Raw genomic sequence first — 20275 nt, forward strand, 5'->3', positions numbered from 1 at the left:
AAATTTGTAGTTGCTTAATTTGTTATAATTCAATCGCTGTAATTGGAGAATAGCATAATTAGCATAAATGGATTCTAATTAACAAATATGTCAATGTATTAGCTATGAAGTTTGAGAACTGTTTCAGCCTATTTGTTATTTGATTGAAAAATGACAGGATACTTCGATACTTGTATTGGAGATTTCTGATGATCTTTTACATGCAAATGTTTCAAAATGATTTCAAAGTGCCTTAAGTGCACTGTGGGACGTTTAAGGCTGTAATTGTATTTATAGCTAGAAAATGTTTGTCTAGCAACATATGTGGCAATGTTTATGTACAGGTGCTGGTCATAAAATTTGAATATCATCAAAAGGTTGATTTATTTCAGTAATTCCATTCAAAAAGTGAAACTTGTATAATGTATACATTCATTCCACACAGACTGATATATTTTGAGTGTTTATTTCTTTTAATTTTGATGATTATAACTGACAACTAATGAAAACCCCAAATTCAGTATCTCAGAAAATTAGAATTTTCATTAAGTTCTGCAAATCGTTTCAATCAAATAACAAATAGGCTGAAACAGTTCTCAAACTTCATAGCTAATACATTGATATATTTGTTAATTAGAATGCATTTATGCTAATTATGCTATTCTAGTGAATTCCTTGCGCTTCATTGTTTCGCTTTCAAAATAAAAGTAAAATGTAAAGCAATGAAAATAGATGAAATACTTTTGAAACATTACACATTTTGTATAAATAATGCTAAGCAATGTTGTTTTATAATAATACAGTATAATAATGTATTATCAAAACATCAAATTACACTCTGGGTGTATCCAAATGCATAATTGCATTGAAAATATCTTATCCAGAATATATAGTGTGAATTATACAGTGACAATCGGGGGTCAACTTTTTCTCCAGGGCATGCAGTGCAGGCACGCGTTTCAGTGAACTGAGGTCTTACAATTCTTACAGTATCTTGCTTATTGTATAGAACTACTTACATTTCCCTCGTCTGCAGGTATTCCACGCAAAGTTGGAATTGCGCACTCTTTTAGCAAAAGTTTCTTGGCTAATCCTGCCTTGTACTGACCGAAGTTGGAGACACAGCCCGTCTCAAAGTGGTTAGAACAAACCGACAATTTTTTGCCAACTGTAGCGGGGACATTGCCTTCAAAAATGAATTCAAGCCATGCTGCTCTTCTGTCCTCTGTGGCTGGGACGCGATGGAGTGTTTTGTGCTCCTCTTTACAGCCAACAACAGCACAGTTTAAGTGGTGCTTCGACATGGTGCTTCTGAATCAGTAACAACATGGAGGATATCAGAGAAGAAGTTACTGCTGTACCTGGTGGGTGGAGATTATAGACGGTAGAGACATTAGGTATGCTCTGTTGGGAGGGTAGGAATATTCAAATATACAACATTGTTATATATTGCGGGGCGACATGGCGGCTCCAGGGCAGGAGAGGGCGGCATGGGATGAGGCAGCAGTCAGTCCACGGCGGGCTCGGGCGGCGGGGGTGCTGGCTGCAGCCCCTGGGCAGCGCTGGCTGCGGCTCCTGGGCAGCGGGGGGTGCTGGAAACACCCGGCGCCTTGGGGCTGGCACCGGACATAAGCCAGACGTTGGCCGCACCAAGCTGGCCGGGGACTCTTCCCCTGGCGGCGAGAACCGTTACGGCGGGTCCCTGAAGCCCCACCAGTCCTCACTCCGCCCAACCTCCGGGAAGGCCTCCGGGGATGGCAGCCACGCCTCAGGGTCCTCCGTCCGCCCCCACAACAACCCCCCCAAAACATTATTGAGGCTGTCTCCTCCGGGGTCTGCGCTGAGCTGGCCAGGTGTGCAGCGGGGGACGGTAGGAGTTCTCCTCCTCTGTGTTGCTGTCAGGCCAACAGAGGAGTTCCCCTACCGTCCATCTCTGCCGTGTCTCTTGGTGGTGGTTCATTCTGTTATGGTTGAGGTTGTGGTAGGACACAGGCGAAGAGTCGAATAAATGCAGATAATCCATGTTTAATTTAAAAAATGCAGCAACCAGTGACATGGGCTATCCAATACACAGACAAAAACCAAAATGAACCACACAGGTGTGCCTAAACAAGGATCATAAATAGGGTCCCCAATTGGAGAATTTTATTTCACAATAAATCCTGACTATTATTATTATTTTTGTAATTTAGGGAGGTTTAGACAACTTCAGCCAATTATAAGTTTCAGCCAATTAAAATGGTTGAGTGTCAAGATATAGAATACTATATTGTAGCCAGTCTCATCATAAAATCTTTTAACCCTATGCTAGCACACCATATGGCAATGATTGCTTCCTGTAAAATATTCCTTATTAGCCTCAGAGTAATAATGTCCTCTTTCCAAATCAATGACATTTCGCAAAATCTGAGAATGACATTTCGTTTTTACACTGAATATTTCCATGTGGCTCTTTGCTGACTTAGTTGTCCTATTTTAGGAAATGCGATTTGTTTTGTGGAGGAACTGTTGCAGTGTTAATTGCCTCAGCTTTAGTCTTACTTTTTTATTCTGCACATGATGGGAGGTAAGAGGTAGCCTAAATGTGTATTATTTAATTTTAGACAATAAATTACTAAAATGTGACTAAAAGTCTGTGTAATTGTTTTTTCACTATGAAATTATTAATATTTAGGCTACTAAATCCCATCACATGCACAATCAACTAGCCTTGACCAAATACATTAGACCTGTTGTCCAATATACGCTGGTTCTTTTAAAATGGATAATCCACCCCTAACAACGTTGTATATTGTTACATAATGTCAATGTGACTTTTATTTGTATTTTTACATATTGTAGATATGTTTGCAGGTAACATAATACAATATATTTTACATAAAAATCTGTTCAGACCCAAGTCAATCACAAAACCCACAACACAATGATCTCTAGTCTGGATGACTAGGTATATATATTTACACACAACACAAAAGTCCGCAAGTAAAGTAATTTGTTGTCAAATCAATTTAAACAAACTGCACCATCAATATAAGAGTGACAATCTTTCTCTCCTGTATGTCTTTGTTGGTGGGATTTGAAGTTGCCCAGTTGATAAAAACCCTTCCCACAGTCAGAGCAGTTGTAAGGCTTCACTCCTGTATGTATTCTTTGGTGTGATTTGAGGTTGCCCAATTGATAAAAACCCTTCCCACAGTCAGAGCAGTTGTAAGGCTTCACCCCTGTATGTATTTGTTGGTGTCTTTTTAGGTTTCCCAATTCTGAGAAACTCTCCCTACAGTCAGAGCAGGAGAATGGCTTCTCTCCTGTATGTATTCTTTGGTGTGATCTTAAGTGATCCTGTTTAGAGAAACTCTTCCCACAGCAAGAGCAGGAGTAAGGCTTCTCTCCTGTGTGTATTCGCTGGTGTGTTTTCAAGTTGCCCTGTTTAGAGAAACTCTTCCCACAGTCAGAGCAGGAGTAAGGCTTCTCTCCTGTGTGAACTCTCTGATGAACTAATAGATAGCTTGATGTTGTGAAACTCTTTCCACATTGAGAGCAATAGTATGGTTTTTCTCCTGTGTGAACTCTCTGATGGACTGTCAGAACATGTGATGTTTTGAAGCGCTTTCCACAGTCAGAGCAAGAGTACGGCTTCTCTCCTGTGTGTATTCGTTGGTGTGATTTTAATGTGCTCTGCTGAGAGAAACACTTTCCACAGTCAAAGCAGGCATAAGGCCTTTCTCCTGTATGCATTCGTTGGTGAGATATTAAGCTGCCCTGTTGAGCAAAACGCTCCCCACAGTCAGAGCAAGAGTAAGGCTTCTCTCCAGTGTGTATTCGTTGGTGCGTTTTTAAAGTACTTTGTTGAGAGAAACTTTCTCCACAGTCAGAGCATGAGTATGGCTTCTCTCCTGTATGCACTCTATGATGAACTGTCAGATTCCTTGATGTCGTGAAACTCTTCCCACAGTCAGAGCAGTAATAAGACTTATCTCCTGTGTGTACTTTTAGATGTACTTGTAAGGTTGATATATTTGTGAAGTTTTCCTCACAATGTGGACATTGGTGAGACATCTCTGCTTCGTGATCTTCCTGCTTTTGGTCTCTGGATGAAGAGACTGTTTTAACATGGTCTCCTGTGGGAACAAAATACAATTAACCAGTTAGTGTGTTATCGCTATGACCTCATATATGGTAGTTAGAACAACATCTTCAGAAAGTAGTTTTTCAGTTAGGTCATGTGGTGAGTTTAATTTCTGTCCACCGTGGCTTCTCTCCAGAGAAATGTTTTGTTTACACCACCTATGAATGTTACTTTATGTTTTGTTTACACCACCTCTGAATGGTTCTTTATGTTTTGTTTACACCACCTCTGAATGGTTCTTTATGTTTTGTTTACACCACCTCTGAATGGTTCTTTATGTTTTGTTTACACCACCTCTGAATGGTTCTTTATGTTTTGTTTACACCACCTCTGAATGGTTCTTTATGTTTTGTTTACACCACCTCTGAATGGTTCTTTATGTTTTGTTTACACCACCTCTGAATGGTTCTTTATGTTTTGTTTACACCACCTCTGAATGGTTCTTTATAAGTTTTGTTTACACCACCTCCGAATAGTTCTTTATATGTTGTTCCAGCCTAATGATAGCACCTTTGGAGGACTACATTAATTTTTTTTTTTACTTAAGACAATACTTAGATATTATACTTATCATGTCCTACTAATCACAAATAGCTAAGAGAAATAGAAAATGCATACATTATCAAAGCATAGGAGGTTAATGTTTTTTTGTCATCAATCTACACACAATACCTCATGACAAAGCAAACAAAGTTGCCAATTCATTAAATTGAACCTATAACAAGAACATTACCTACTTCACACTGTTTACTACAAAAATTATATATATAATTCTATGAATTGAGAGCCCCGCCATTTAATGAACACTTGAACTAGTGATTCTTTAACAGGCTCTGTCTGAAGCTGTATTTGGTTGGGCTGTGTGTCCACCCACAGAATGCGAATTATACAATGACAATCGGGGAGACAAATTCTTCTCCGGGCATGTTTTGACCCCCTCCAATTCTTAATAAAGGGGGGTCAAACTCCCCCATAATTCGAACCCTGTCCACCCACCCACTCACACACTGAGTGTTATATTCTGTTGTTTGCTTGTCGTTGATTGTTAATTTATGCAACCAAGGCATTTACAGTTTTGGCATTATTTCGTTTTTCACATCTAAAGATACCAGGTCCCCTGGGAGATACTGTGGGAGTATGGGGTGAGGAGGTCCTTTCTGAGGGCAATCCAATCTCTGTACGTCCAAAGTGAGAGCTGTGTTCGGGTTCTCTGTAGTTGGATTCGTTCCAGGTGGAGGTTGGCCTCCGCCAGGGCTGCACTTTGTCACCAATCCTGTTTGTAATGTTCATGGACAGGATATCGAGGCGTTGTCAGGGTAGGGAGGGGTTGCAGTTCGGTGGGCTGGGGATCTCATCGCTGCTTTTTGCGGATGATGTGGTCCTGATGGCATCATCGGTCTGTGACCTTAAGCACTCACTGGACCGGTTCGCAGCCGAGTACGAAGCGGTCAGGATGAGGATTAGCACCTCTAAATCTGAGGCCATGGTTCTCAGCAGGAAACCGATGGAGTGCCTCCTCCGGGTAGGGAATGAGGCGTTCCTACCCTCACCTATGGTCATGAAGGTTGGGACACCGAAAGAACTAGATCGCGAGTACAAGCGGCTGAAATGGGTTTTCTCAGAAGGGTGGCTGGCTTCTCCCTTAGGGATAGGGTGAGAAACTTGGCCATCTGTGAAGAACTCGGAGTAGAGCCGCTGCTCCTTTGCATCGAAAGGAGCCAGTTGAGGTGGTTTGGGCATCTGGTAAGGATGCCCCCAGGACTTCTCCCTAGGGAGGTGTTCCAGGCACGTCCAGCTGGGAGGAGACCTTGGGGTAGGCCCAGGACTAGGTGGAGAGATTATATTTCGACACTGGCCTGGGAATGCCTCGAATCCCCCAGTCAGAGCTGGCAAATGTGGCTCGGGAAAGGGACGTTTGGGGTCCCCTGCTGGAGCTACTGTCCCCGCGACCCGATACCGGATAAGCGGATGAAGATGAGAGATGAGACATCTAAAGACTCAGAGTCAGTTGGAGTGATATTACTTCATATGCATTAATTATGCAAAAAATGTAAATGCAACATTCAACGATTCAAAGACTTTAATGAGTTACAGTTCACATGACTGATTGATTTGCATCTGTAGGTCACAGATACATTCTTGGTAGGGATGTGTATCAGAAAACCAGTCAGTATCTAGTATGACCATCATCTTCCTCATGCAACACAACATGGCTAAAAAGAGTTGATCTGGCTGTTGAGTGTGGAATGTTTTCCAAGTCCTCTACAATGGCTGTGGAAAATTGCCCCATTCCAATGGCTGTGGAAAGTTGATGGAATATGAACGGCACGGCAACAGGCCTCAGGATCTCAGTTGCAAGAAAAGGTTTATGACCTTGCATACTGGGCTCCTAATATAGTCTAGTCTAATATAGTCTAATATAGTCTAGTCTAATATAGTCCAATATAGTCTAGTCCAATATAGTCTAGTCTGATATAGTCTAGTCTGATATAGTCCAATATAGTCTAGTCTAATCTAATATAGTCTTATATAGTCTAGTCTAATATAGTACAATATAGTCTAGTCTATTATAGTCTTATATAGTCTAGTCTAATATAGTCCAATATAGTCTAGTCTAATATAGTCCAATATAGTCTAGTCCAATATAGTCCAAAATAGTCTAGTCTACTATAGTCTAACCAAATAAAACCGCCAAGGATCTGGAGTCTCTCTTGCACTGTAACATCTGTGTCCATGTGTTCAGAATAATAGACATTGAACCAAAGTGATATTCATGGGAGGGATTGAGGAAGACATTGTTCTACAGATAAAACATTGCTACATGTCTCAGGTTTCCCAAAACCCATCTAGATGTTCCACAACACCACTGGAAGATGTGGTAACAGGAGCACTTCAGGTAAATTATCACAGCTGCTCCTGGAAGACCCACGATCAAGGTAATGCCAGGTGTACCCTATCCAACTGGGCCTGAATCAGAACCCCTGCCAGGTGTACCCTATCCAACTGGGCCTGAATCAGAACCCCTGCCAAGTGCACCCTATCCAAATGGGCCTGAATCAAGACCCCTGCCAGGTGTACCCTATCCAAATGGGCCTGAATCAAGACCCCTGCCAGGTGTACCCTATCCAAATGGGCCTGAATCAGAACCCCTGCCAGGTGTACCCTATCCAAATGGGCCTGAATCAAGACCCCTGCCAGGTGTACCCTATCCAAATGGGCCTGAATCAGAACCCCTGCCAGGTGTACCCTATCCAACTGGGCCTGAATCAGAACCCCCGCCAAGTGTACCCTATCCAAATGGGCCTGAATCAAGACCCCTGCCAGGTGTACCCTATCCAAATGGGCCTGAATCAGAACCCCTGCCAGGTGTACCCTATCCAAATGGGCCTGAATCAAGACCCCTGCCAGGTGTACCCTATCCAAATGGGCCTGAATCAGAACCCCTGCCAGGTGTACCCTATCCAAATGGGCCTGAATCAAGACCCCTGCCAGGTGTACCCTATCCAACTGGGCCTGAATCAAGACCCCTGCCAGGTGTACCCTATCCAAATGGGCCTGAATCAGAACCCCTGCCAGGTGTACCCTATCCAACTGGGCCTGAATCAGAACCCCTGCCAGGTGTACCCTATCCAATTGGGCCTGAATCAAGACTCTGCTAAACCCCCATTGATCTGAGATCCAAGGAGTAAGGGCATCCATTCTGAGGAACCAGGAGCCCCACAGGAGAGGAGATCAGCACCTGGATTGAAAACCTGGTAAGGAATGGCAGGTGCCCGGAGATGCACATCTGGTTCCACTGCCGTCCTATTTTAGGTATTTACTGGAACATGCTGGTCAGCTGGAATACATTGGTTGAAAATGGCTAAGTGATATAAAAATGTCAATATCTAATATGGGTTCCTCCCAAGGCCAATATCTAATATGGGTTCCTCCCAAGGCCAATATCTAATATGGGTTCCTCCCAAGGCCAATATCTAATATGGGTTCCTCCCAAGGCCAATATCTAATATGGGTTCCTCCCAAGGCCAATATCTAATATGGGTTCCTCCCAAGGCCAATATCTAATATGGGTTCCTCACAAGGCCAATATCTAATATGGGTTCCTACCAAGGCCAATATCTAATATGGGTTCCTCACAAGGTCAGTAGCTGAAGCACAACCAGGAAACATGCAGCCTACAATAAAGGTGGCAAAATGGTAGATAGATCATAGATCTAACCTGCTCTTACCATGATAAACAGACGTCCCAATCTCCTCCTCCTCATCTTCATCTTTAATGTTGACATTCAGCTCCAGTGTCTGACAGCAGTCTTCCATCTTCATTGATGTCATCTCTGGATCCTGTGGTACAAACTGGACTCCACTGTCACAACCAGAATCCAGGGACTCTGTGGACTTGTAGTCAGCATGGAAGAAACTTAGCAGGATGGGTTTGTCCTCACTGTTGATGTGAGAAACTTCAGACATAATCTAAGTTGAACCAAGACCCAGGGTTAGAGTGAGGGTCTCCAGAGACCGTAGGTTTCGAACTTGGCTAGTCTTCACCGTTGATGTTACTGACCTCCGAGTCCCCTTGTGGTGATGAAGAGAAACAGACACAAGTTATTATTAAATGTAAATCATAGCACAGTTATCACCAATCTACTATTAACAGGTCCAGATCAACAAAACACATACCTAAAGCAACATATCTGCATTGTTAGTAGGAAAAATCAATGCTTCATGTTTTAGCAGCTACTTTATTAGCTGGAGATCAAAGCAGAAGCAGCATAGCAGCTGGGTGCAGGGAAAGGAGAGAGCAATGAAATCACGCAATCAGTTATTCATCATGTCCACAATTACTTACCAGCTGTCTTGACTGTATCAAACATAGATATGCTCACTGAGAGCAGATAGCGACATGATAATTCATAGATTGGCCTACGGTTGAGTAGTGTTGGCCTAGACTGGCTGACACGACCTCATGGTGAAGACTATGTGCGGTGAAGACTACTGTTTGTTTACATGACGGCAGTATCAAAAGCATTTACCTAAGCTACATAATACTTGAATGTTTACAGTGAATGTATTACTGTAAATATCCTGAAACACGACCAGTCCTGATTTGATAACCATGACGAGGCTCTCCCTCACAAACTTTTGCACCATCAACACAATAACATCAACTAGCCAGTAAGACCTCAAGCTTTTCAATGTGTCAGACTTTCACTCATACTTCTGCAGGCTGTCTGCTAACATGTTTCTGCTCCCACCTGCTCTCAATCCATATAAGAATAACCTGTCTACCTGTGTCACCCATTAATTAATACAAATTAATGTAATTTTAAATACTAAAACACTACAGAATATGTAGAACATTTCTCCCAAGATAGCAAGCCATATGGCATCTGCATAAAAAAAAAAATTTCTGAGCAATCTGAACGTAGAGAGTCACCAAAAAACGACAAGTTGTTAAACTATATAATGTTTAAGTGACATGCAGCTAGTGATTTATTTATTCATTAACTCTTGACATTGAATATGTTGTCGTTTTTTGGGTAAAAGAAAATATCATCAACTGAAACACTGAATGTGGAGCCAGCAAACGATCTGGTTCTGCTCATTCAGTCTTTAATTTAGTTTTTGATGTATTTTCCATATATTATGTTTGCTTCATATTTGAATATTTAAATAATGTCAGGTCCACAAAAAAGTCTGATAACATTAATGAAGAGCAAGATGGATTCACTTCAAGTGGACCTGACACTATTTTAAATACTTAGCAAATCACAAGTTTGGTAGTGGTTAATACATCTGATATACTGAATGATCACTGCACTTAATGACAGTAACCAAGTCATTAGACTTGGCATAAGATCATGGCACATCATGTAAAACATGCAAATTATAAGTCCAAAACATTATATCAATAATATCAAAACATTATAACAATAATATAAAGAAAACATTATAATATTAACCTCGTATTTGTAACAGTTTAATAGAATTATTTCTCATTGGCAGGTAATTTTATCCAGAGGTCTGGGTGACATTATTAAACAGTTGATGGTAAGCATGTTTACAGTGCAAGTAGGAACGCCAATTTAAACTGGTTACCTTCTAGTGGACATTTAACCAGTAACCTTCCAGCCACACCTCCATTTTATAATCATCACTTGACTTCCTTTTTTCTCTTAAAGATGGATCCATAGTGAGGCACCGCTATATCTGAACTCCAACCCACCTCTAAAAGGAATACCAGGGCCACCAAGAAGCACGAGCAGCAAATGGAGATGTTAGAAAAGGTTAAGTATACCCACTAGTCACTTGTTTGTCAGCTCTTTGACATTAAACCGCCTGCATGTCCGTTGCGCTTTTGAGAAAGTATTTACCAAAACAATAACTCTTGGATCAGTAAAATGCGTTGTTTACAAATAATTTATCATCGACTGCACATCACTACCCCACTGAAGGCCAGTGGCGCAGATAGTGGACTGCATTTTGACCAACTTGTACACAAAACCAAGTACGTCAAAAACGTACTCAGAAATGTCTAATTAATGTAATCTTTATAAAACTATAGTGAACAATTCGATGTATGTTCCTATGTAACTCTTTTTTTGTTATTTGTTTTTTGCTTTAAATCATAACCCACAGACCAAATCCGTTCCCATGCACAACAATACATTTATGAATGTGTTACTCAGCAAGAAGCATATCATTATATGTTCCTCCCATTATAATGTGGAAACTATAAAATATACTATAAGGAGAGATTCAGGGACGATAACATTATACTATAATAACTATTCTATTTTGCCCTCTACTGTAGATTCTGTTGTCTAATTGGAGTTAATAAGCTATTCACAGTATTATTGATGCCCTAATAATGACTAGAACTACATGTAATAAAGACAAGCAACTACATGTAATAAAGTAAAACGGACACAAAGGCAGTGATAAGTAATTTCTTACGATTTCTTCCATTTCCTTGATAGCGTCTCACCAGTGACATAAAAAAAAGTACTTCCGGATCACGATATTTTGGGATATTTCAAAATAAACGTAGCCGTCGTAGTTATAGAAAAGTATTTTTATATATATATATATATATTTATTCACGATTTATTAAAAACCCTCTCTAAACAACAAAACAAAAAACATTACTGATTAATGTTTGTTAATATGTCCGAGACATTTCCATAACGTGTGTTTTAAAAAATATTAAAATATAGTGTTAAATACATGCAGCAAATGCTAATTAAAGTGTATGAAATACACATTCCCCCATAATACACATTCCGTAATAAAATATTCTACATGCCAGTGTGAAAACATCCTAGAAAATGCACGGGAGTGTGCTACATCCAACAAAAAAACTATATATTCCACCCCATCCCTAGCCCTCAATTCAATACACATGTGTGATATATATAGCCTCAAACAACAAAAACTGTTCTACGCGCCGCAGTGAATGTGTTGTAGGAAATACAAGAGTGTTTAGAGTCAAAATATGCTGTAAAATCAAGGGGCACTGTTTTCAATTGGACTGTGATGACAAAAAATATGAAATTAACAATTCCGTTATCTTTTGATAATTTGCAGTATTTTTAATTATCTTATATTTAATTATTATCACAAAATATGTTCGTCTTCCCCGAATTACCAAAAAAAAAAAGCCACTACTAAAACGGGCTGTAATCGGGCATGTGATTGAAGAAAGGAATTGTACTTCCGTATACACAAACCACAGATGACGTTGCAGTTCATCCACTTGTCTCTTCCGCCTTCATCTTACTATGTTCATGGCAATTGTTTGTCCATTGTGTCCCGCTCAACGACTCACTAATCGCCATAAATAATTGACCGTTTGTTCGTTAACAAAACATTTACTACAAACAATATGAATGCGGCTGTCGACAACACCACACTCTGTCTTTTCGATGTGGACGGAACGCTAACTGCCGCGCGACAGGTAAATGGACCAACGAAGTTTCCAATACAGTAAAGTTTACTTCAAACATAACGGTTAAAATACTTCAGTGGTGTCTACGGGACCAGCGTAGCATACTGATCATTCGTTTCTAAAAAGAGGTAGTGGTTTGTCGTTCACCAGAGTTGAATGGGTAATAGTGTCTCTCTGTTCCAGAAAGTTACTCCAGGAATAGAGGAGTTCCTGCAGCGTTTGCGGGGACGTGTCCGGGTCGGCGTAGTGGGGGGGTCTGACTTCACGAAGATCAGAGAACAACTTGGAGATGATGGTGGGTGCGCGCTTGAAAAATACTAAAAGCAAGTTTGAGGTTGTCTGTATCTATATTAGGATTAATATTATAACTGTGAACCCGCGCGTGTGTTGTAGTTTTACAGAAGGTGGACTATGTGTTTGCTGAGAACGGATTGGTAGCCTATAAGAATGGAGAGCTTTTGGCAGTACAGGTAAGACCAGAGATACTGGATACACGTTGGGATACTCATGTCTCCGCCCTTAACAACAGTATTTGTAGTCCACAGTGGGTAATGGTCTAAACATCTTATTATTTAAAACAGTGTTTCTCAACCCAGCTCCGGGATGCCCCCATGCCCTGTACGTTCTAGATGTCTTTCTGCTCTGTCACACCTGATTCAAAAGGTCAGCTCATTATCAAGTCCTTCATGAACTAGATCAGATATTTTAGAGCAGGGAGAGATCTAAAACATGCAGGGCAGGGTGTCGTCCTGGAGCAGGGTTGGAAAAACACTGATTTAAAATCTTGAAAGAATATTATAGCCTTAACCCAGAATTGAAACATTTAACTTATTTTACAGAGAGAGAACAATCATAATATACCACCCTGTTTACGAAAAAGTTTGGACGCTGTGTAAAATGCTAATAAAAACAGAATGCAATGACGTGTAAATCATTTCTCTGTTTAATTGAAAAGACAACATATCAAATGTTGATACTCAGAAATGTAATTGTTTTTGGAAACATACATGTACATATATATATTCTTGCCTGATATAGGATTTAAGCTACTTAACTGTTCAGAGTCTCCTTTGTTGTATTTTTCATTTCATAATTTGCCAAATATTTTGAATGGGTGACTGGTCTGGACTGCAGGCATGCCAGTTTAGCATGTGGACTCTTACTGCGGAGCCATGCTGTTGTAATACATGCAGAATGTGGTTTGGTACGGAGTTAGATATCTGCCAAAAACTTAAGTGTAAATATTGTTGGGATCGTACGATAATCCATACGTAAATTGACATGATCGTAAAAAGTCATACGTAAAACATGAAACATAAGAGTAAAATGACTTCTGTGAACGTGTTACGATGACAGACTAATCTTTTTTGCTTGTACTAATTTTGTCTTACAACATCATGAACTGGAGTTTTGGCAGTTTCCTCTCATCCTCCCAAAAAACTTAACCGAAACTTTACGTGTAATAAAAAAATTACTTCAACGTATAGAAAGTGTATTATTGTGTAGGCTTAAAATGATGTAACAACTGTTACAACTGTTAATGGAAACCAAAATCACCAAACGATTGGGGTCTGGATTCAAATTCACACCGAAAATCATAGTAAACAATTCAAATTACAGGCTGTTCCAACCTGGGTAAGGGTTAACTCTAACCCACCCTCATGGAGTCTGCTTCAGAAACATGCACATCAGTAGCCCGCTGTAGGTCATTTTGTAGGGCTCTGGCAGTGCTCCTCCTGTTCCACCTTGCACAAAGGAGCATATACCGGCCCTGCACAATCAATCACTCAATCAAATGTATTTATAAAGCCCTATTTACATCAGCAGTTCTCACAAAGTGCTTATACAAAACACCCAGCCTGAAACCCCAAGGAGCAAGCAACAACAATGTTGAAGCACAGTGGCTAGGTTAAAAACTCCCTAAGAGGAGCTGAAATTTAGGAAGAAACCTAGAGAGGAACCAGACTTGGAGGGATGACCAGTCCTCTTCTGGCTGTGCCGGGTGAACATTTTAAGAGTACATCCATCCATCCATCTTCTTCCGCTTATCCGGGGCCAGGTCGCGGGGGCAGCAGTCTAAGCAGGGAGTACAAGTTTTTTAAGAGTACAAGTTGTAATAATTAGTAAATGCATTTGGGTTGTGTCCAGAGTCTATAAAACCTAATCCAGCAGCGTGACCAGATGGACAAAGACAGGGACAACCGGGTGGTGGTGGGCTGCTATCAGACTGGCAGCTGGAAGGGGGGGCTGCTATCAGACTGGCAGCTGGGATCGTCAGGTATTGTCTTGATCTGCAACACAACCGGGAGGAATTTGGACCGTGGCACCAACAAGTCTTTTGAGACTGGTACTCGGGAGGTGTGGGCCAAGACCTCATGTCCTCCTAAGTTAGAACGGAGCAGGAGACGAGAGAATTTTGAGAGTGCATTCCTAGCAAAACACTAGAAAAATGCAAAACTAAAGAAGAATCAGTCAGGAAGGATAAGTAGAGAACAATTGTCTTTGGCCACCAGCTGCAAAACCATTTTTGAGCAGTGTATTTTCTTATGATCCTACAAATACGTACACCTAACCTTTTGGCAGATATCAAACTACATAGTTTGTCATTGTCTTGCTGAAAAGAGCAAGGCCTTCCATGAAAAATACATTGTCTGGATGACAGCATATGTATATTTTGTTCAGGATTAATAGTACCTTCACAGATGTGCAAGTCATCCATGCCATGTGCACAAATGCACCCCCATACCATACCATTGGCTTTTGAACTGTGTGCTGATAACAAGCCGGATGGTCCCTCTCCTCTTTAGCCCGGAGGATGCGGCATCCATGATTCCCAAAAAATTATAATTTCTTATTTTGATGTGTCAGACCACAGGACAGTTTTCCACTTTGCCTTAGTCCATCTTAAATTAGCCCGGGCTCTAACCCTATTTAATTATTTAATGTATCAAGGACTGATTGGTTGTATCAATATCCAGGGCTGTGATTGATTGTGTGAAATATTAATGACTGTGTTTGGTTGTTTCAGAGTATTCAGGCATACATGGGAGAGGATCTTCTCCAAGACTTCATCAACTTTTGCCTTAACTACTTGGCCAAAATAAAACTACCAAGGAAGAGGTAAACAAACACCTACAGTGGCTCTCAAAAAATAATTTACCTCCTTGGACTTCCATACTTTGTTACAACAATGAATCAAAATTAATTTAATCAGGAGTTTTGCCACTGATCAACACAAAGTCCTTATTGTAAAAGTGAAAAATGGGTTTAATTCATTACAAATATATTTAAAATAAAAAAAAATGTTTACTTAAGTATTCACCCTCTCTGCTATGATACACCTCAATGAGTTGCATTGAAAACAATTCTCTTTGGAAGTCACAATTGAGTCCACTTGTTTGCATTTAAATGGGCAATATGTATGATGCATACATGCAAGCAAAAATGACCAGTACACATTTCCAGATAATGTTTAAAAAATATATTTTTCTACTAAATGTATAAAGGTGCCTGAGTGGATTCCATTTAAACTTTAAACTGTCACCGTCTGTCAGTTGCATTGACTTAATCTCCTCAGTATTGTCCATCCCACCCTAAACCACCCTGGACTAACTAGCACTATACTGGTCAGTACTATCCATCCTACCCTGGACTAGCTAGTACTACACTGGTCAGTACTATCCTTCAACCCTAAACCACCCTGGACTAACTAGTACTATACTGGTCAGTACTATCCATTCTACCCTGAACTAGTTAGTACTATACTGGTCAGTACTATCCATTCTACCCTGAACTAGTTAGTACTATACTGGTCAGTACTATCCATTCGACCCTAAACCACCCTGGACTAACTAGTATTATACTGGTCAGTACTATCCATCCTACCCTGGACTAGCTGTACTATACTGGTCAGTACTATCCTTCAACCCTAAACCACCCTGGACTAACTAGTACTATACTGGTCAGTACTATCCATTCTACCCTAAAACACCCTGGACTAGCTAGTACTATACTGGTCAGTACTATCCATTCGACCCTAAACCACCCTTGACTAGCTAGTACTATACACACTACTTAGAAATCCTGGTTGAAAACCTGGTGATGTCTGCAAGAGACCGGGGAGAAAATTCCTCAGTGACCCAAAACAAACAGAAAGTCAGTCCACTCTGGGGTGGTTATAAAACAGAAAGGTCAACATCCTGGAGTGGCTCAGTCAAATCCCTGACCTCTGGTGTAGTTATAAAACAGAAAGGACCTAAATTCAATTGGGAATATGTAGGAAAAGTTGTAAATTGCTGTATCCCAATATGCAAAGGTAGTAGAGACTTTTTCAAATATACTCATGGCTGTAATTGCTACCAAAGGTGCCTCTACCCAAATATTTACTAAAAAGGGTAAATACTCATGCAGTCAATTATTTTGTATTTGTAATTACTTTCTAATTTCTTTGCAGAATTGTTTTCATTTTATGGTTGTTTATCGTAGAAAAAAGAATGACAAACGTTCATGCTGTAACACAATATAATGTGACTAACTAATAATACTATACAAACGTGCTATTTATTTAAGCTAAACATACTATTTCAACAGTTAGGTCCGGAAATATTTGGACACTATATCTAATGAACATAAGTATTTAGTTTCTTTGCCATGACACATGACACTCTAGCTCAGAAGCATCCTCTGTCCGTTGACCGTCCTTGATCTCATCCTGATAAGACCAAAATTGAATGATTAGGCCTGAATGTCAAGTACAACATCTGATGAAAAGATAACTCTCATCACCTGGATAATCCCTATGGTAAATCATGCTATGGGGATGCTTCACGATGAGGGACTTGGAGACTGGTCAGTTCTTGGTAACTTCCCTGATGAAGGCCCTTCCCGTTTGGTTACTTATGTTTGGCCAGTCAGTCAGCTCTTACAAGAGTCTTGGTGGTTCCAAACATAGTGTTTCACAATGATGGAGCCCTGTGCTTCAAGAACCATGTTTTTTCGCAATTTGATTTGTTTAAATTTGAATGGTTATTAATATTTTCAGAGGGCATGGTGTATTTCACTTGCTAAAGCTATATGTTTATATGTCACTTCTGTTTTCGCATACACTGAAATACTACTGTTAGGAAACAAATGAATTTGGACAGTCTCAACCCTAACCCTTAACTTCTGTCTCTTGGTGTTTAGGGGGACATTTATAGAGTTCCGCAATGGAATGATGAACGTGTCTCCTGTGGGCCGAAGCTGTAGTCAGGAGGAGAGAATAGAGTTCTACGAGCTGGATAAAGTATGGTTCTACTGTGATCTAATTAATCTAATATCAGACTCTGGAACAGTGGTTGGGTGATCCATGTGATTGACAGCTTTCTGTCAACAGAAAGAACGAATCAGAGAGAAGTTTGTAGCTGTTCTTCAGGAGGAGTTTAAAGGCAAAGGACTGACTTTCTCTATAGGTAAGTCTGATCGCTAAACCAAGGCCTTCTCTAGAATAGGAATCAAATATGAAAAACCACACACTCTTTTCCCTCCATCTCATTGTACCTCCTCCTCCAGGCGGTCAGATCAGTTTTGATGTGTTCCCAGACGGCTGGGACAAGCGTTACTGTCTGGGTCTACTAGAGAAAGACTCATATAAAACCATTCACTTCTTTGGAGATAAAACTACACCTGTAAGTACCTTTATAATGATTATATGTTATGATGTCTGTCATTTGTTGTTGGGTTTGGTATATAGTAATGTGTTGTAGGTTTAGGTATATTATAATGTAATACTATAATGTATTGATCAATTGAGCACTTATTTTATGAAGCCTTTTTTACATCAGTGGTAAATAGTTTATGTTCATCCAAAGAGAGATCATGGGCCAGGGTAACGACAAGGCCCCTCTGTTTTTGGGGAAATTACTGTACAACCGTCAAGGTTCATTGTGAGATCTGACAGCAATTCTCTTTTGTGCTGCAGGGGGGAAACGACTATGAGATCTTCGCTGACCCCAGAACAATAGGACATCAGGTCACCTGCCCTGAGGAGACACAGCACATCTGTCAAGAACTATTTTTCAACTGACGCGCATACAGGGACATGATAGTGAGCCCAGTGCTGTGTCAGATGACCAGAGAATGACACAATGCTGTGCCAGATGACAAGAGAATGACACAATGCTTATGTGGTTCTGTGTTTAGGTAATGGTTATTGTCCATACTTGTTGGTTATAAGATTTACTTTGTTTTAACCATCCTTGTGACTGTGGAAGACAGAACATTTTCGCAGTAAAAACCTCTTCAATCATTGGCATAACAGTTAATTATTTCAGGTTTAATCGTATATATGGGAACAAGCATCATGACAAAAAGAGTACAAGTGCAGAGACCAACACAGTGTCATGTGATTGTGATTTTACATTGTCGAGGTTCAAACATATATTCCTCCCCAACTGTACAGATGATGACATCAGCACTTGTTAAATGCACATACAAGGAATTGCTGTTGCTATGATGTAGCCTAGAGAATGCAAGGATGCATACAGACATAGATCCAAGAGACATAGGTATTCATAGAATGTCAGTTTCTCAGACAACTTGGTGAAAGCTCACACACGACAGTTGGGACATGTTACTACTGGTGATTTTACTAACTCAGCTCTCCCTATAAGGAATAGAGTCCTGTTCACCTCTATAATACAAGGATCAGGAGCCCCATGGCTGTTTACTGCCCCTGAACACAGACCGAGACATCTAGAGTTGCTGACAAGGAAGGACAAGTCTTTTAGTATACCTAATGTTTCAAGCATACAGAGTACAAAGACCTTCTAACAGAATAAGGAAATAAATACATTTTCCACATGACCATCTTATAAGCCATAGATTAAATATAAATACCAGCTGAACTCCTGTTGCTCATTTCCTGGTTGAAACATGTTGACACTACACTGGCACATCCACCTTCTACGGTTGTGGCCACTACACTGCCACGTCTATGGTTGTGGCCACTACACTGCCACGTCTACAGATGTGGCCACTACACTGCCACGTCTACAGATGTGGCCACTACACTGCCACGTCCACCGGCTACAGATGTGGCCACTACACTGCCACGTCCACCGGCTACAGATGTGGCCACTACACTGCCACTGCCACTTGTGATGGCAATTTCTAAAGTCCAAATAGTTCTATGAAAATGGTAGGTAAGACAGGAGAAATCAATTTTAATTTACTTGCAAGGAGAGAATACGCAGGTTACAAAGTAACAGTGAATAGTCTCTAAATAAAACATCATTTCGACAGTATTTATTACATAGAAAAAGGGGTGTGGTAAGATGCTGCCATCTGTCTCATGTCAATCAAACACACTCCCTTTGTTCTATCTTCCCCCACCTTATCCTTCCTGCCATAATGTTTACTGTTGTGTTTACCCAAAGGGGCCAACTGACCTTACTCCCCCTGTTGTGTATCTTCTATCCTGTCCTAAAACCCATTGATCTGCATCTGGACAGACAATAGATGCCCCCTATGCAAATACCAGATCTCACACATTCCTCTACCTATCTAAACAGTGGGACTCAGTCCTTTACTTAGTAAGAATGCATCAGGCTTCAGAAACTTCTCCAACACACTACACTGCCACGTCCACCGGCTATAGATGTAGGTAATACACTGCCACGTCCACTGTATATAGATGTGGCCACTACACTGCCACGTCCACCTATAGATGTGGCCACTACACTGCCACGTCAACCTATAGATGTGGCCACTACACTGCCACGTCCACCTATAAATGTGGCCACTACACTGCCACGTCCACCTATAAATGTGGCCACTACACTGCCACATCCACCGTCTACAGATGTGGCCACTACACAGCCACGTCCACCGGCTACAGATGTGTCCACTACACTGCCACTGCCACTTGTGATGGCAATTTCTAAAGTCCAAATAGTTCTATGAAAATGGTAGGTAAGACAGGAGAAATCAATTTTAATTTACTTGCAAGGAGAGAATACGCAGGTTACAAAGTAACAGTGAATAGTCTCTAAATAAAACATCATTTCGACAGTATTTATTACATAGAAAAAGGGGTGTGGTAAGATGCTGCCATCTGTCTCATGTCAATCAAACACACTCCCTTTGTTCTATCACACAAGTCAAATGCTATCTTCCCCCACCTTATCCTTCCTGCCATAATGTTTACTGTTGTGTTTATCCAAAGGGGCCAACTGACCTTACTCCCC

At 40.7% G+C, this 20275-nt stretch overlaps 2 protein-coding genes across 4 annotated transcripts; one reads left to right on the top strand and one right to left on the bottom strand.

Moving 5' to 3' along the window:
* Positions 1-2008: 2008 nt before the first annotated feature.
* LOC105007601 (zinc finger protein 501-like) lies at positions 2009-11126 on the bottom strand. Of its 2 annotated transcripts, none has more exons than XM_020043817.3 (3): positions 11060-11126; positions 8335-8677; positions 2009-4097 (listed from the first exon to the last, which is right to left on the bottom strand). In XM_020043817.3, the coding sequence occupies exons 2-3, from the start codon at positions 8570-8572 to the stop codon at positions 2983-2985; spliced, it is 1353 nt and encodes a 450-aa protein (XP_019899376.1). In that variant the 5' UTR covers positions 8573-8677; positions 11060-11126; the 3' UTR covers positions 2009-2982. The 2 variants fall into 2 exon arrangements, with proteins under 2 accessions (XP_019899376.1, XP_019899375.1); XM_020043816.3 differs by lacking the exon at positions 11060-11126 and adding an exon at positions 10202-10289.
* Positions 10300-18337, top strand: pmm2 (phosphomannomutase 2). 2 transcript variants are annotated; one of them, XM_020043605.3, is made up of 8 exons: positions 10300-10389; positions 12234-12345; positions 12444-12520; positions 15079-15170; positions 17235-17334; positions 17425-17500; positions 17601-17716; positions 18010-18337. In XM_020043605.3, exons 1-8 carry the CDS (start codon positions 10372-10374, stop codon positions 18112-18114), a joined length of 696 nt encoding a protein of 231 aa, XP_019899164.1. In that variant the 5' UTR covers positions 10300-10371; the 3' UTR covers positions 18115-18337.
* Positions 18338-20275: the final 1938 nt, after the last annotated feature.

This window comes from Esox lucius, chromosome 25 (assembly GCF_011004845.1).
Source record: "Esox lucius isolate fEsoLuc1 chromosome 25, fEsoLuc1.pri, whole genome shotgun sequence".
Taxonomy (NCBI): domain Eukaryota; kingdom Metazoa; phylum Chordata; class Actinopteri; order Esociformes; family Esocidae; genus Esox; species Esox lucius.

What these genes read in the sequence shown, in the direction of transcription:
- LOC105007601 (XM_020043817.3), bottom strand. Translation starts at nt 8,572, where the DNA reads ATGTCTGAAGTTTCTCACATCAACAGTGAGGACAAACCCATCCTGCTA. An exon ending in TGGGACGTCTGTTTATCATG is followed by an intron (nt 4,098 to 8,334) that starts GTAAGAGCAGGT and finishes TTGTTCCCACAG; the next exon opens with GAGACCATGTTAAAACAGTC.
- pmm2 (XM_020043605.3), top strand. An exon ending in ATAAAACTACCAAGGAAGAG is followed by an intron (nt 15,171 to 17,234) that starts GTAAACAAACAC and finishes CTTGGTGTTTAG; the next exon opens with GGGGACATTTATAGAGTTCC. An exon ending in AGTTCTACGAGCTGGATAAA is followed by an intron (nt 17,335 to 17,424) that starts GTATGGTTCTAC and finishes TTCTGTCAACAG; the next exon opens with AAAGAACGAATCAGAGAGAA.